Below are 14,790 nucleotides of genomic sequence, written 5' to 3'. Positions count from 1 at the left end.
GAAACATTTAAGTGTCTTGAAATGGCCTAGTCAACGCCCAGACCTCATTCGAATTGAGAATCTGTGGTATGACTTAAAGATTGCTGTACACCAGCGGAACCCATCCAACTTGAAGGAGCTGGAGCAGTTTTGCCTTGAAGAATGGGCAAAAATCCCAGTGGCTAGTTGTGCCAAGCTTATAGAGACATACCCCAAGAGACTTGCAGCTGTAATTGCTGCAAAAGGTGGCTCTACAAAGTATTGCCTTTGGGGGAGTGAATAGTTATGCACGCTCAAGTTTTCTGTTTTTTTATCTTATTTCTTGTTTGTCTCACAATAAAAAAAATATTTAGCATCTTCAAAGTGGTAGGCATGTTGTGTAAATCAAATGATACAACCCACCCCAAAAAATCCATTTTAATTCCAGGTTGTAAGACAATAAAATAGGAAAAATGCCAAGGGGGGTGAATACTTTCGCAAGGCAAGGCCCTAACAGTTTGTTGACACCGTTTGTCAATGTTGTAGTCCAATTAATGTATTGTTTAGTGTTGTGTAGTGGCTTTGCTGGGTTTGCCCCACTGAGATGTACATGCCACTGGAAACAGTGCTCATAGGCTTGCTTTCAATGAGAATGACAGATCTATAACTGAATTTCTATATTAATTTGGTCAGGTCGCCCAAAAAGTTACATATTGCAGCTTTAACAAAATCTATGACAAAAACATTAAACAGATCCGTTTTGGGGTTACAATGAAAACGTTATGGTAAAACAGTTGTAGGTAGGCCTAGAGGCCTACGCTGGGCATTTAAAACTAGATTTTGTGAGCATCAAACCAACCTGGTTCATCGCCAGAGTTTAAAGGCGAGCTCTGACCTTTTCTCGTAGATCCACGCTTCTTTTTATATTTTGTTTTGTCCTTTCTCTTCTTTCTCTTGCTGTCCTTTTATTTGAAAGAAACGGTGGTTTAATTGACCCTGGTCAGTCAGTCGACTGCTCTTCTCTCAGCTAAAGGCTGGCAGACTCAACGGTTAACCCGTCAACTTCTAGTGAATCTTTGTTTTCATTTCAACAATTTACTATCTGTGATGTGCTTGCTTAAGATTGATGTAAAAAAGGAAAAAAAACATCCACTGAGTCTGATATGCTTGATCCATTTCTGCTGCAGCTCTCTGCCCCCCTGATTGCTAAATCATTAACCCATATTTTTGACCTGACGATTATGTCTGGTACTATCGCCAAGGTTTGGAAGGCGGCCCATGTACTCCCCCTTCACAAAGGTGGTGACCCTTGTGACCTAAAAAATGATCATCCTATTTCTAAACGTTCTTGCCTAGCTAAAATATTAGAATCCTTGATTCATTCTCAGCTAAGATCTTTCTTATCTTTGAAATGTATTCTAAATGTACAGACCAGATCATAGCACACATAGCAGATCATATCTCTGCTGCATCCCTAGTTATAAATGATGCGGTTTACTGTATGGCTCAAAGGCAACATTGTGCTGCCCTCTGCATTGACCTGTCAGAATTTCGATACTGTTGATCATCCACTGCTAATTCAGAGGCCTTCCTCAATTGGCCTAGACAGGCTGCATGTAACTGATGGTGTACTGGTGGTGTTAAATCAGGTTTCCTGGATATTGGCCCTCTTTCATGTCACGAATGGTTGATACATTGCCATGTTTTCATGTACAAAATGTCCCACTGTACCGAACATCTTTACTAAACTTTAAACATACGAGTTACCACACCCAGTCTCAGGGATGGTTAACTCTGGAAATTATGTTGGTCTCTACTGAGTTAGGTAAATCAGCTTTTAGTTTTCTTGCACCTTTATTTGTGGAACAATCTTCAAAATGTTCTTAAATGTGATGTTTTGGTGCCTTTGGGGCAATTCAGAAGGCTGATTGAGGACCTTGTTACTGATGAATGTGTTTGTTTTTTATTACCATGTTCTTTCTCCTTGCATTTTGTATTTATATTGATGTGTGTATTTTCTGTAATTAATGTAATTCAGGGCTCATCTGTTAAAAAAAAAACAAGCCCTGGTCTCAGTATGACTTCTTTATTAAAAATAAAGGTTAAACAATTCTAACGCTCGCGTTGGTAGACGTCAACGTTTCCTGACTCCATACCACCGTATCAACGTTTATGCTGTGTTTCATTCTCTACGGACGCTTGGGCTAAGTCGACACAGCATCAAACTATTGATAGTTAAAGATGTAACTTTTTTTTGATACATTGTTTGTCAACTGCTTTATATCGAAGCATACATAGCACTACACTTTATACAAAGTATAAAACAAGACACCATATTTTGTTACAGTAACCAATCGCTGCAACACTAGTTACTCGCATGTGATCCTCCACAGAAACGAACCAATGAGACACGATCTAAACAATACTGACGTCAATGAGGGGTGTGACTTCACTCTAACAAGTCTGGGCAAAACAACTGCGTAATACAATTGTCTGTTATTGTCAGGTCCAATAATTAACATTATTTGACTACGCGTAATTATGAGTTAAAGAATCAGTCTTAGTCTAGTAATGCACTTTCACTTTTTACAATGAATTCAAAAACAACTCCAAGGGACGATCCATTAGATGACGGGTGTGATATAAGCGATGCACAACTCCTCAGGATACAGTCGGAGCGTCTCGGTGAGTATGACTACTTATTGAAATGTTTGCTAACAGCATTTCTAGACGATGCATGCCCAATGCGATTATTGAATACTATGAACTGTTTTGATGAACTGTATTGTCTTGCGTGTCTCTTCTCTTCTGTATCCTATGCGTGAATGTACATTACAGCAATACAGTGCCATAGTTTATACACTACATTTTAAAAAGTTGTCCATAGGTCAATATTCTATACAGTTAATAAACTACAGTATAACTATTACTTCTCTGAAGTTCCCTTACTACAGTATCTTTCTTCTATTTCATCTACTCTAGCCCCGTCTGACCAACCTAGTTTGACTCCCCCTGCTGGTACCAGTTTGACTCCTGCTGGTACCAGTCTGACTCCTGCTAGTACCAGTTTGACTCCTGCTGGTACCAGTCTGACTACCGCTGGTGGTACCAGTCTGACTCCCGCTGGTGGTACCAGTCTGACTCCTGCGTATGGTACCAATGTGACTCCTGCTAGTGGTACCAGTACCAGTTTGAGCGCTGGTGCTGATCAACACAGTCCGACACTGGGTGTGTGTGTGGTCGATGATGGCCAGTCCCTTGCCAAGAAGGAGGAGAGAATCGATGGCCAAATTAAGAAACGGTAAACCCACTCAAGTATTTTATGCAAAGTTTAACCTTTGAAAACAGTTCTCAACACTGCAGTGCCATACAGAGTTATTTGACTCTGGTTCCCTTTATATGATGTGTGACGACCTAGAAAAAGCTCAAACCAAGTTTATTCAATTACTGGGTCATACAGCTGCAAAGACAAAGCATGATTACACAAGCACATATATTTATAACCTACTAATAGGCGGGGTCAACTCCTTCAACATCTAGACAGCCAATACATCTCTGTAGCTCGGCAGGAACTTAATTGGTTCCTCTCACTGGTGAAGTCATGGCTCTGCCTGATGCTAGAACCTGCGTGGAAGTGTATGTGTGTGAGATAGGACTGTTGTGGTGGGCCCTTCTGGTCCCCCTCCCAGAGGTTGCTTCTCACTTCATATGTTGATTTATGAAGTCCTCGCTCCTCCCAGGTTCTGCAGCTGGCCTGCCTTATCAGAGACTAACTATTAACCCTTCACCTCCCTCCTTAGAAACATGGTACAGAATATTACCTTTCTGAACTTCCCCTTGTCTCCCACTTTCCATACACCAAATTCCTATCCACCCTTCATTGACCCCAACATATACATTCCTTATACATGTAATCAATAAGTTATATTAATGGTAACAGGAATAACAATATTTCAAGCTAGAATCCAACAGATGCTTTTGTGCAACCTAGAGGGGGGCAACATAGAGGGGATCAGCAACTTCTGTTCTGTGTGTGTGAAAGACTGGGATGATTAACAGCTCCTGTCAGTGTGTGTCTGTGTGTGTGCATGTACATTAGCGCTGGGAATTGCCAGGGACATCACGAAATGATATTATCACGATACTTAGGTGCCGATATGTATTGCAATTCTCACGATTCTATATGTATTGCGATTCATGTATTGCTCACTATACAGTATGTCTGCTGCAGAGAGACAAGAGAGAGCCATGATTAAAAACGAGTTTTGATCAGTCATGGAAATAAAAGTGCAGAAAACATGTTGGCTCACTATTTAAAAAGAAGATGGAGAACAAGCTACTGTATAGGATGAAAAATACCCGCTTTTTGGCACAGGTACAGCCATCTAGTGCTAGCAAAAAATATTTGTGTTACAAATCGATACTTGGAGTCAAAGTATCAATATAATATCATCCAAAATAATATTGCGATATGTAACTATCGATTTATTTTTTATTCCCCCCATTACTAACGTGTCTGTCCATCAGGGGTCACGTGGTCGTGGCCACGTTCGAAAGGCTGAGCAACAATAGGAGCATTGTTGCCCTGTCTATCCCAGACCAGAGTCCAATGGAGAGGTTCAGTAAGCATCACCTGAATGTTACTCAGCTGTGTGAGCAGTCATGGTGTGAAATTAAAGTGGTCTATGGGTTCCTCAAGCCTCATATGAAGAGGAGAGAGATGAGAAGGACTGCAGTGATGACCGGGGCCAGTATTCATCTTGCTAGAGGTAAGCAGCATGTTGTGCCCTAGAAAAAGTAATCATATATTTCCATAACCATAATGAACTACTTTATGAGCCAATCCTGAATAGAAGAAGGTCATTGGCCCATAGACTGCTTTCATATAACAAGTAATTTTGTAACTTCAACTTTCCCCATAACATAAATCCCTGTGTATGCTTGATTACTTTATGGATGATGTGGAGGTAGTTAGTGATGATAACCAATTTCCTGTTCTTGTATATATGTGTCTAGAACTGGAGGCAAACCCAGATGCTGTGACTGTGGTTGTTCATACCAGAGAGGACAGGGAAGCCTTGAAACTCATCAACCTGATACAGATGGTCCCAGCTCTGGAGGCAGGTATGGTAGTACTGATCAGGTTTGATAGAGTACACTAAATATGATCATACTGTAATGATGACAAAAGATGATAAACTGTTGCAAATAGCCATCTCAGAATCTGTGTGTGTGTGTGTGTGTGTGTGTGTGTGTGTGTGTGTGTGTGTGTTTCCCAGGCCAGCTTGTGCGGGAGTTTCCAGTGTTAGGTGTGTTGGATGGGGTGTTTTTCCTGGGTGTGGTTGATGAGCTGTATTGTAGTAAGTCTGGGGAACTGGTCCTGAGTGAACTGAAGACCCGCAGTCACAACTCCCTGCCGCATCCTGCCCAGGCCAAGGGACACTCTCTACAGGTAGGCTACACAAAGTGCCGGCCCAGCCAATAAACGATATAAGAGGCCGCTAGCGGGACTGTCACGCCAAATAATGTCCCCCGGCCAAAAAGTGTCCCCCTCTGCGTCACAATAGGATTCGATCAACTATTAGCGTCCGTTGCTATATCAACGGTGTGATGACCTAATGATTCGAATTTTGGAGATCATTACAGCCTAAATGATGTTCTTTTTATCATCGCTATGCAAACACCCGACTAGAATTTCTCTGAATGTTGTGCCTCTTGTCGAGGGCAGTGGTGCCTTCATAGTACTTCGCCTGGTTGGAAAGATAAAATAAAATCTCCTCGAGGGATGCCATTGAAGTGCAAGTTACATACTCAAACTGGACAGAAAGCTACAATAACAGTTACAGTAGCTAGCTAAATAAACCTGGTTAGCTAGCCCGCTATTGTAGCTGGCTAGCTGACTTTGTATTTATTTAACCTTTTATTTAACTAGGCAAGTCAGTTAAGAACAAATTCTTATTTACAATGACAGCCTACCAAAAGGCCTCCTGCGGGGACGGGGGCTGGGATTAAAAATAAAACAATTATAAAATATATATAGGACAAAAGACGCATCACGACAAGAGAGACAACACAACTACACAAAGAGAGACCTAAGACAACAACAACATAGCAAGGCAGAAACACATGACAACACAGCATGGTAGCGACACAACATAACAATATGGTAGCAACACAACATGGTAGTAGCACAAAACATGGTACAAACGTTATTGGGCACAGACAACTGCACAAAGGGCAAGAAGGAAGAGACAACAATACATCACACAACGCAGCCACAACAGTCAGTAAGAGTGTCCATGATTGAGTCTTTGAATGAAGAGATGGAGATACAACTGTCCAGTTTGAGTGTTTGTTGCAGCTCGTTCCAGTCACTAGCTGCAGCGAACTGAAAAGAGGAGCGACACAGGGATGTGTGCTTTGGGGACCTTTAACAGAATGTGACTGGCAGAATGGGTGTTGTATGTGGAGGATGAGGGCTGCAGTAGATATCTCAGATGGGGTGAGTGAGGCCTAAGAGGGTTTTTATAAATAAGCATCAACCAGTGGGTCTTGTGACGGGAATACAGAGATTACCAGTTTACAGAGGAGTATAGAGTGCAGTGATGTGTCCTATAAGGAGCATTGGTGGCAAATCTGATGGCCAAATGGTAAAGAACATCTAGTCGCTCGAGAGCACCCTTACCTGCCGATCTATAAATGAAGTCTCTGTAATCTAGTATGGGAAGGATGGTAATCTGAAACAGGGTTAGTTTGGCAGCTGGGGTGAAAGGGGAGCCATTATGATAGAGGAAACCAAGTCTAGATTTAACTTAGCCTGCAGCTTTGATATGTGCTGAGAGAAGGACAGTGTACCGTCTAGCCATACTCCAAAGTACTTGTATGAGGTGACTACCTCAAGCTCTAAACCCTCAGAGGAAGTAATCACACCTGTGGGGAGAAGGGCATTCTTCTTACCAAACCACATTACTTTTTTTGACATGTTCAGCACAAGGTTAAGGGTAGAGAAAGCTTGTTGGACACTAAGAAAGGTTTGTTGTAGAGCATTTAACACACAATCCGGGGAGGGGCCAGCTGAGTATAAGACTATAATCTGCATATAAATGGATGAGAGAGCTTCCTACTGCCTGAGCTATGTTGTTGATGTAAATTGAGAAGATCGTGGGAGCTAGGATCGAGCCTTGGGGTACTCCCTTGGTGATAGACAGTGGCTGAGACAGCAGATTTTCTGACTTCATGCACTCTTTGAGAGAGGTACTTAGCAATCCAGGCCAAAGACCCCTCAGACACCAATACTCCTTAGTCAATACCCACAAGAATGGAATGGTCTGCTGTATCAAAAGCTTTGGCCAAGTCAATAAAAATAGCAGCACAACATTGCCTAGAATCAAGGGCAATGGTGACATCATTGAGGACCTTTAAGGTTGCAGTGATGCGTCCATAACCTGAGCGGAAACCACATTGCATACCAGAGAGAATACTATAGACATCAAGAAAGCCAGTCAGTTGATTATTGACAAGTTTTTCCAACACTTTTGATAAACAGGGCAAAATAGAAATAGACCTGTAACAGTTCGGACCAGCTTGAGCTCCCCCTTTAAATAAAGGATGAACCATGGCTGCCTTCCAAGCAATTGGAACCTCCCCAGAAAGGTGAGACAGGTTAAAAAGGTTGGAGATAGGCTTGGCGATGATAGGGGCAGCAACGTTAAAGAAGGCTCTAAACATCTGACCAAGATGTTTTTTTGGGGTCAAGTTTAAGGAGCTCCTTTAGCACCTCGGACTCAGTGACAGCCTGTAGGGAGAAACTTTGTAGCGGGGCAGTGGAAAAAGAGGGAGATTAGGAAATGTTGGACGGGCAAGGAAGCATGGCTGAGTCAAATAGGAATCCTGACTTAATGAAGTGGTGATTAAAGAGCTCAGCCATGTGCTTCTTGTCAGTAACAACCACATTATCAACATTAAGGGACATGGGCAGCTGTGAGGAGAAGGGTTTATTCTCCAGGTCTTTAACCATTTTCCAGAACATCTTGGGGTTACACCCACAGAGAGAGAACTGCTCCTTAAAGTAACTAACTTTGGCCTTCCGGATAGCCTGAGTGCACTTATTTCTCATTTGCTTGAACGAGAGCCAGTCAGCCTGCGTATGCATGTGCCGAGCCTTTCGCCAAATGCAATTCTTGAGGTGGAGTAACTCTGAAAGATCACGGTCGAACCAGGGGCTGAACTTGTTTTTAATTCTAATTGTCTTTATGGGGGCATGTTTGTTAACAATACGACTGAAAATATGAAAAGAGAAGGTCCAAGCGTCTTCAACAGAGGGTATCAAGCTAATTTTATACAATTTTAAAGAGGCCAGTTCATGATGGAAGGCTTGCTCATTAAAGTTTATTAGCAAGCGTTTATGGCAAATCAGGACAGGTCGCTTCACTGAGCAGCCATTACGAACACAGGCTGTAAAACAGTGATCACTAAAGTCATTACAGAAAACACCAGACTGATACCTATCAGGATTATTTGTGAGGATAACATTGAAGAGAGTAGCCTTTTCTGAGTTTTTGGAGTCATACCTTGTGGGATTGGTAATAATCTGAGAAAGATTTAGGGAGTCCCATTGCTTTAGGACTTGGTCAGGTGTTTTAAGAATGTCCCAGTTAAGCTGCCCTAAACTGGGACATGCTTAAACCACCTGACCAAGTCCTAAGGTACAGGCCGGTGCTGATGGGGGACATTAGCACCCAGCAACAGTCAACAAAGAGCTATTTGAAAGTTTAATGCTTAAAACCAGCAAATCATATTGTTTGGGGAAAGACTTTATGGATACAACCGAGCACTGAAGGTGATCCTTGGTAAAGATTGCCACTCCACCACCTTTGGAAGATCTGTCTTGCTTGAAAAAGGTTAACCTTTCTGGTTATAACATCAGTATTCAAAACACTCTTCCTTGACCACATCTCAGTAATGACCAACACATCTGGATTGGAGCTGTGAACCCACACTTTCAATTGATCCATTTTAGGTAATAAGCTTCTAGTGTTAACGTGCAGAAAACCCAGGCTTTTACGAGAGCAGAAATCAGTGAAGCAGATATCAGAGCACAAGTCAGAATTGGGCCTAGCAACAGTAGATGGGCCAGGGTGTGCATGCACAGATATCATCAACAGTAATACAATCAAGGCACGGCATAGGACAGGGGGAGCTCTGCAGTGCTGATTTATGACATGTGAATGTGGATCAGATGGCAACAAGATCATATTGTACAGCAATTTCATCAGGTAACATGAATTCAAAGCCGGCGAGAGGTGGTTAGAATTGGATGGGAGGCCAAAAGTCTGTGTAACCAATAGAGAGTCAGAGTCCCAAGTGGGGGAACAAACAGTCTGTCCCACGGTTGGGTAAAGAAAGTTTGTAGTCAACAAAGCATGCAGGAGTCATGAGGCAAATAGCAAAATGCACAAGACATTTTAAAAATATATAACGACTTGGGGCTAGCCATTGTAAGTTCAGAGTTTCTCGCCCAACAGTGTGTGTGTGCTGGAGGTGAGCGAAAAGCTCGGGAGAGGGGGGAGTGTGGTGGTGGTGGTACCTGTACCAGACAGGGGGAGACATGCCAGGGCAGACGGTGAACAAATTGCCAGGTGGAATCCAAGCAGCAGTGCAGCAATCAACGGGAGTAGGTGTCACACCCACCTGGGAGAAGCTTTTATTTCTGGAAGCAGTTTTCTTGTAGAAAATGTCAGTGAATGGTCCTTGAACAGCAGGATGGGGCTTCAAAGGGTGCTTTAAAGACTCCTGCCACTTGTTGGTCCCAAAGACAACACCTTTTACTTCACAACTCAGTGCTAATTGAAGTGGTATCTGGTCTGTCCTTGCAAGCCTGGCAGCCTTAACTCAGCATTCACTCCCCATAAAGTAAAATATATCATTGTAATGTACTTTATTTTATTTTTTAAATATTTTTTCTTCTTGGCTTTCAAAATAGCACCAGACCAAACACTACTCACTCCGTTCCAGGTTGGATGGTGTCCTCAGGTCTCTGCTGTTTGTTTGCTAGAACACCCTCTGTATAGCTTGTAAAAAGGAAACCTTGGTAGCAGTAATCGCTCCGGTTAATTCTGGTCAACATTAGGTTGTAGGTTTGGTGTTTTGATCTGGAACGAAGGCCATTCTGTGGAAGGTAGCATCCTGCATATGTCCCTGCCGAAAAATTCTAGTTTATCTAACTCCAAATCTATCATTTTGTAAAAAAACATGTTGAAAAATGTGAGAGCTCACATGCAGCTCTGTCTCTGAGGGAGGTGGGTGACTAGGCAGGCTGAGGTAAATTAGGACAGTAGCTAGCGACGTCAATCTAAAAACAGGTTAAATTATTTCTTCCTATTTAACAAAGTGTGTTCTCTTTCCAGTCTTTTCGGTCCTCTGAAGCAGCAGGTTGTCACCGTCAAAAATACCGTCCTTGGAGAGCAATTCTGAGATATTCATTTTGCGCGAACTGAGTGAGCGCTTATTAGGTGAAATAGAACTAGAACTACCCACGTCCTCCTTCCTTCACGACCTCTACGAGGTAAAATAGAGCCAAGCAACCAGTATAGCAACGGACGCTTTTGTTCATTACGTAATCAGGTCAGAATTTTGCAAGTTCTAGCAACAGCCCTAACAACAGAAGCTAGAACTCATCGAATCCCATTGTGACGTGGGGGGAGGACACTATTTGGCATGACAGGCCCCCAACCATCTACACTGTAAACAAAAATCATGTTGTTTAAAAAATATATATTATTAAGTAACTGGTTCCACAACCTTTTTTTAGTTTACTCAACTTTTTGGTCAAAGTGTTACCAGAACTTAACATTTGTAGTTGGCCCAAACTTAGCTCCAACATGAGAGAACTTAGGCAAAAATTTGGTCAACTTAAAATGTGTTTTTCTCAAAATGTTTCATGTTCATTTAGTTCGAAATTGTTATTTGGGCAGCTTACCTAAAAAAAAGAATGTTACACACACACAGTGATTTTAACATACAATGTTTTCAACTTACATATTGTACATGATTACATTGTGCATGTTAATTTATACAGTAATTCGTATTCAACATGTCCACCTGGGATTTGAACTCACAAACTCTTGGTTCACAGCATTCCAATCTTCTGGAGCTAAGTTTGGGCCAACACATTTTTATTAGTTCAGGTAACACTAGGACCAAAAAGTTGAGTAAACATAAAAAAGGCTCTGGAACCAGTGTAGCACTTACACTACCGTTCAAAAGTTTGGGGACACTTAGAAAATGTCCTTGTTTTTCAAAGAAAAGCACATTTTTTGTCCATTTAAAATAACATAAAGTTGATCAGAAATACAGTGTAGACTTTGTTAATGTTGTAAATTACTATTTTTGCTGGAAACAGCAAATATTTTATGGAATATCTACATAGGCATACAGAGGCTCATTATCAGCAACCATCACTCTTGTATTCCAATGGCAAGTTGTGTTAGCTAATCAAAGTTTATCATTTTAAAAGGCTAATTGATCATTAGAAAACCCTTTTTGCAATTATGTTAGCACAGCTGAAAACTGTTGTGCTAATTAAAGATCAATACAACTGGCCTTCTTTAGACTAGTTGAGTATCTGGACCATCAGCATTTGTGGGTTCAATTACAGGCTCAAAATGACCAGAAACAAAGAGCTTTCTTCTGAAACTCGTCAATCTTTTCTTGTTCTGAGAAATGAAGGCTATTCCATGTGAGAAATTGGCAAGAAACTGAAGATCTCGTACAACGCTGTGTACTACTCCCTTCACAGAACAGCACAAACTGGCTCTAATCAGAGTAGAAAGAGGAGTGGGAGGCCCCGGTGCACAACTGAGCAAGAGGACAAGTACATTAGAGTGTCTAGTTTGAGAAACAGAAGCCTCACAAGTCCTCAACTGGCAGCTTCATTAAATAGTACCCGCAAAACACCAGTCTCAACGTCAACAGTGAAGAGGTGACTCCGGGATGCTGGCCTTCTAGCAAAGATAAGGACATTTCTAAGTGACCCCAAACTTTTGAACGGTAGTGTATATCTCAATACCTTAGAAATTACGATCTTGCATTTGGGGCTTTCTGACAGTCTTCGTGGTATTAATATGCAGGGAGCATAAATTGTACAATTGTAAACTAACAAAAACTTTTTTCAAGTTAGAACCCATGTATATTAGTTAATATACAGCACCAACTACATACATATATGTTAGGGACCATTATCTGCTACCTGGACTTTATTCATAATTAGTTGAAACAAGTTTTTTTTTTACAGTGTAGCTTAGGGCCCCCAAAAGGCCCTATGCTACACTACCACACCACACACTAGGTCTCTCTGATGTTTCGCTGACCTCTTTGGTGTCGCTCTCTCTTTGACCTTTCTCTCTCTTTCTGGTCTCTCATTTATCTGTCCCTCTGGTCTCTGACTCTTCTCTGATTGTTCTCTCTCTGTTGACTTTCCCTCTCTGATCTCTCGCACTCTCTCTGATCTCTCTGTCAGGTGGGTGTGTATAAGCTGCTGTTTGACTCCATGGTTCAGGGTTCTATGAAGCGGGATCAGCTCCTCCACTACCTCAAGCTCCGGCCCCACCAGGCCTTTGGGTCAGAGCTCCAGAGCTATGCCCAGAAATTGGGCCTCCTGGCAGTCACCTTCGGAGAGCTTGTGGACCACCTGTTGGTTGTGCTACATTTCTGTAACCTCCAGCCCATTGACAAGCTATGCCTGGAATACAGACATCAGAGCTCCGGAGTCCTCATAGGAAACAGGGAGGTAGAGTTTAAGGAGACCCAGCTAAGGGCTGAGCTCAGGGACTACCTGGCCTTCTGGAGGGGGGAGAGGGAGCCCCATGGAGTGGATATTGAGGATATAGAAGAGGCTTGGAAGTGTAGGATGTGCCCCTATGAGGAGAGCTGTGAATGGAAGAGGAGTAGGTTGCAAGAGGTGATGGTTGATGGCAGTAAGAAAGCCAAATTGGATGGTTCTAAATCAGAGTCTCCCAATTCAAGTCGGAGGGTCCCAAATTGAAGTTTGTCAGGTCTGAGAATCCAAAATGGGAGAGTCCAGGGTTGGATAGTCCAACAGTGGATAGCCTGACATCGGTATGACTTCCGTCATAATTTTAGGGGTTTACAATAGGGTTGAATAGAGGGGAGTGGCCTCCCGAGTGGCGCAGTGTTCTAAGGCACTGCATCGCAGTTCTAGCTGTGCCACTAGAGATTCTGGGTTCGAGTCCAGGCTCTGTCGCAGCCGGCCGTGACCAGGAGACCCATGCGGCGGCGCACAATTGGCCTAGCTCAGCGCTGTCCGGATTAGGGGAGGGTTTGGCCGGCAGGGATATCCTTGTCCCATCGCGCACTAGTGACTCGTGTGGCAGGGTGGGCGCAGTGCACGCTGACACGGTCGCCAGAGGTACTGTGTTTCCTCCAACACATTGGTGTAGCTGGCTTCCGGGTTAAGTGGGCATTGTGTCAAGAAGCAGTGCGGCTTGGTTGGGCTGTGTTTCGGAGGACCCACAGCTCTCGATCTTCGCCTCTCCCGAGTCCATACGGGAGTTGCAGCAACGAGAAAAAACTGTAACTACCAACTGGATACCACGAAATTGGGGCAAAAAAGGGGTACATTTTTTTATACATTTTGAATAGCGGGAACCGGGTTACAGAGATCTACTGAGATTTCCCTCCCAAACCCACTCCCTTTTCCCGGGATAAATAACTGAGAAACTGGTAAATTATAATACATTATTTCAGCATGACATAAAATGGAACTGTTAAATTATACAGTTGAAGTCAGAAGTTTACGTACACTTAGGTTGGAGTCATTAAAACTCATTTTTCAACCACTCCACAAATTTCTTGTTAACAAACTATAGTTTTGGCAAGTCGGTTAGGACATCTACTGTGTGCATTACACAAGTAATTTTTCCAACAATTGTTTACAGACAGATTATTTCACTTATAATTCACAGTATCACAATTCCAGTGGGTCAGAAGTTCACATACACAAAGTTGACAGTGCCTTTAAATAGCTTGGAAAATTCCAGGAAATAATGTCATGGCTTTAGATGCTTCTGATAGGCTAATTGACATAATTTGAGTGAATTGGAGGTGAACCTGTGGATGTATTTTAAGGCCTACCTTCAAACTCAGTGCTTCTTTGCTTGACATCATGGGAAAATCAAAAGAAATCAGCAAAGACGTCAGAAAAGAAATTGTAGACCTCCACAAGTCTGGTTCATCCTTGGGAGCAATTTCCAAACACCTGAAGGTACCACGTTCATCTGTACAAACAATACTATGCAAGTATAAACACCATGGACCACGCAGCCGTCATACCGCTCAGGAAGGAGATGCGTTCTGTCTCCTAGAGATGAACGTACTTTGGTGTAAAAAGTGCAAATCAATCCCAGAACAACAGCAAAGGACCCTGTGAGGATGCTGGAGGAAACGGGTACAAAAGTATCTATATCCACAGTAAAACGAGTCCTATATCGACATAACCTGAAAGGCCAATCAGCAAGGAAGAAGCCACTGCTCCAAAACCGGCATAAAAAAGCCAGACTACAGTTTGCAACTGCACATGGGGACAAAGATCGTACTTTTTGGAGAAATGGCCTCTGGTCTGATGAAACCAAAATAGAACTGTTTGGCCATAATAACCATCGTTATGATTGGAGGGAAAAGGGGGAGGCTTGCAAGCCGGAGAACACCATCCCAACCGAGAAGCACGGGGGTGGCAGCATCATGTTGTGGGGGTGCTTTGCTGCAGGAGGGACTGGTGCGCTTCACAAAATAGATGGCATCATGAGGATGGAAAAT

At 42.6% G+C, this 14,790-nt stretch overlaps 1 protein-coding gene across 1 annotated transcript; it reads left to right on the top strand.

The window, feature by feature from the left end:
- The first annotated feature begins 2,405 nt into the window (after positions 1-2,405).
- On the top strand, positions 2,406-13,935 carry LOC106581040 (exonuclease V). Its single transcript, XM_014162713.2, has 6 exons — positions 2,406-2,643; positions 2,941-3,259; positions 4,486-4,727; positions 4,975-5,082; positions 5,238-5,410; positions 12,476-13,935. The coding sequence occupies exons 1-6, from the start codon at positions 2,550-2,552 to the stop codon at positions 12,998-13,000; spliced, it is 1,461 nt and encodes a 486-aa protein (XP_014018188.1). The 5' UTR covers positions 2,406-2,549; the 3' UTR covers positions 13,001-13,935.
- The last annotated feature ends 855 nt before the right edge of the window (positions 13,936-14,790 follow it).

Source organism: Salmo salar, chromosome ssa20, assembly GCF_905237065.1.
Source record: "Salmo salar chromosome ssa20, Ssal_v3.1, whole genome shotgun sequence".
In the NCBI taxonomy this organism is placed as follows: domain Eukaryota; kingdom Metazoa; phylum Chordata; class Actinopteri; order Salmoniformes; family Salmonidae; genus Salmo; species Salmo salar.
Note: the sequence above shows the minus strand (reverse complement) of the source record. Positions and strands in the feature narration are given on the sequence as shown.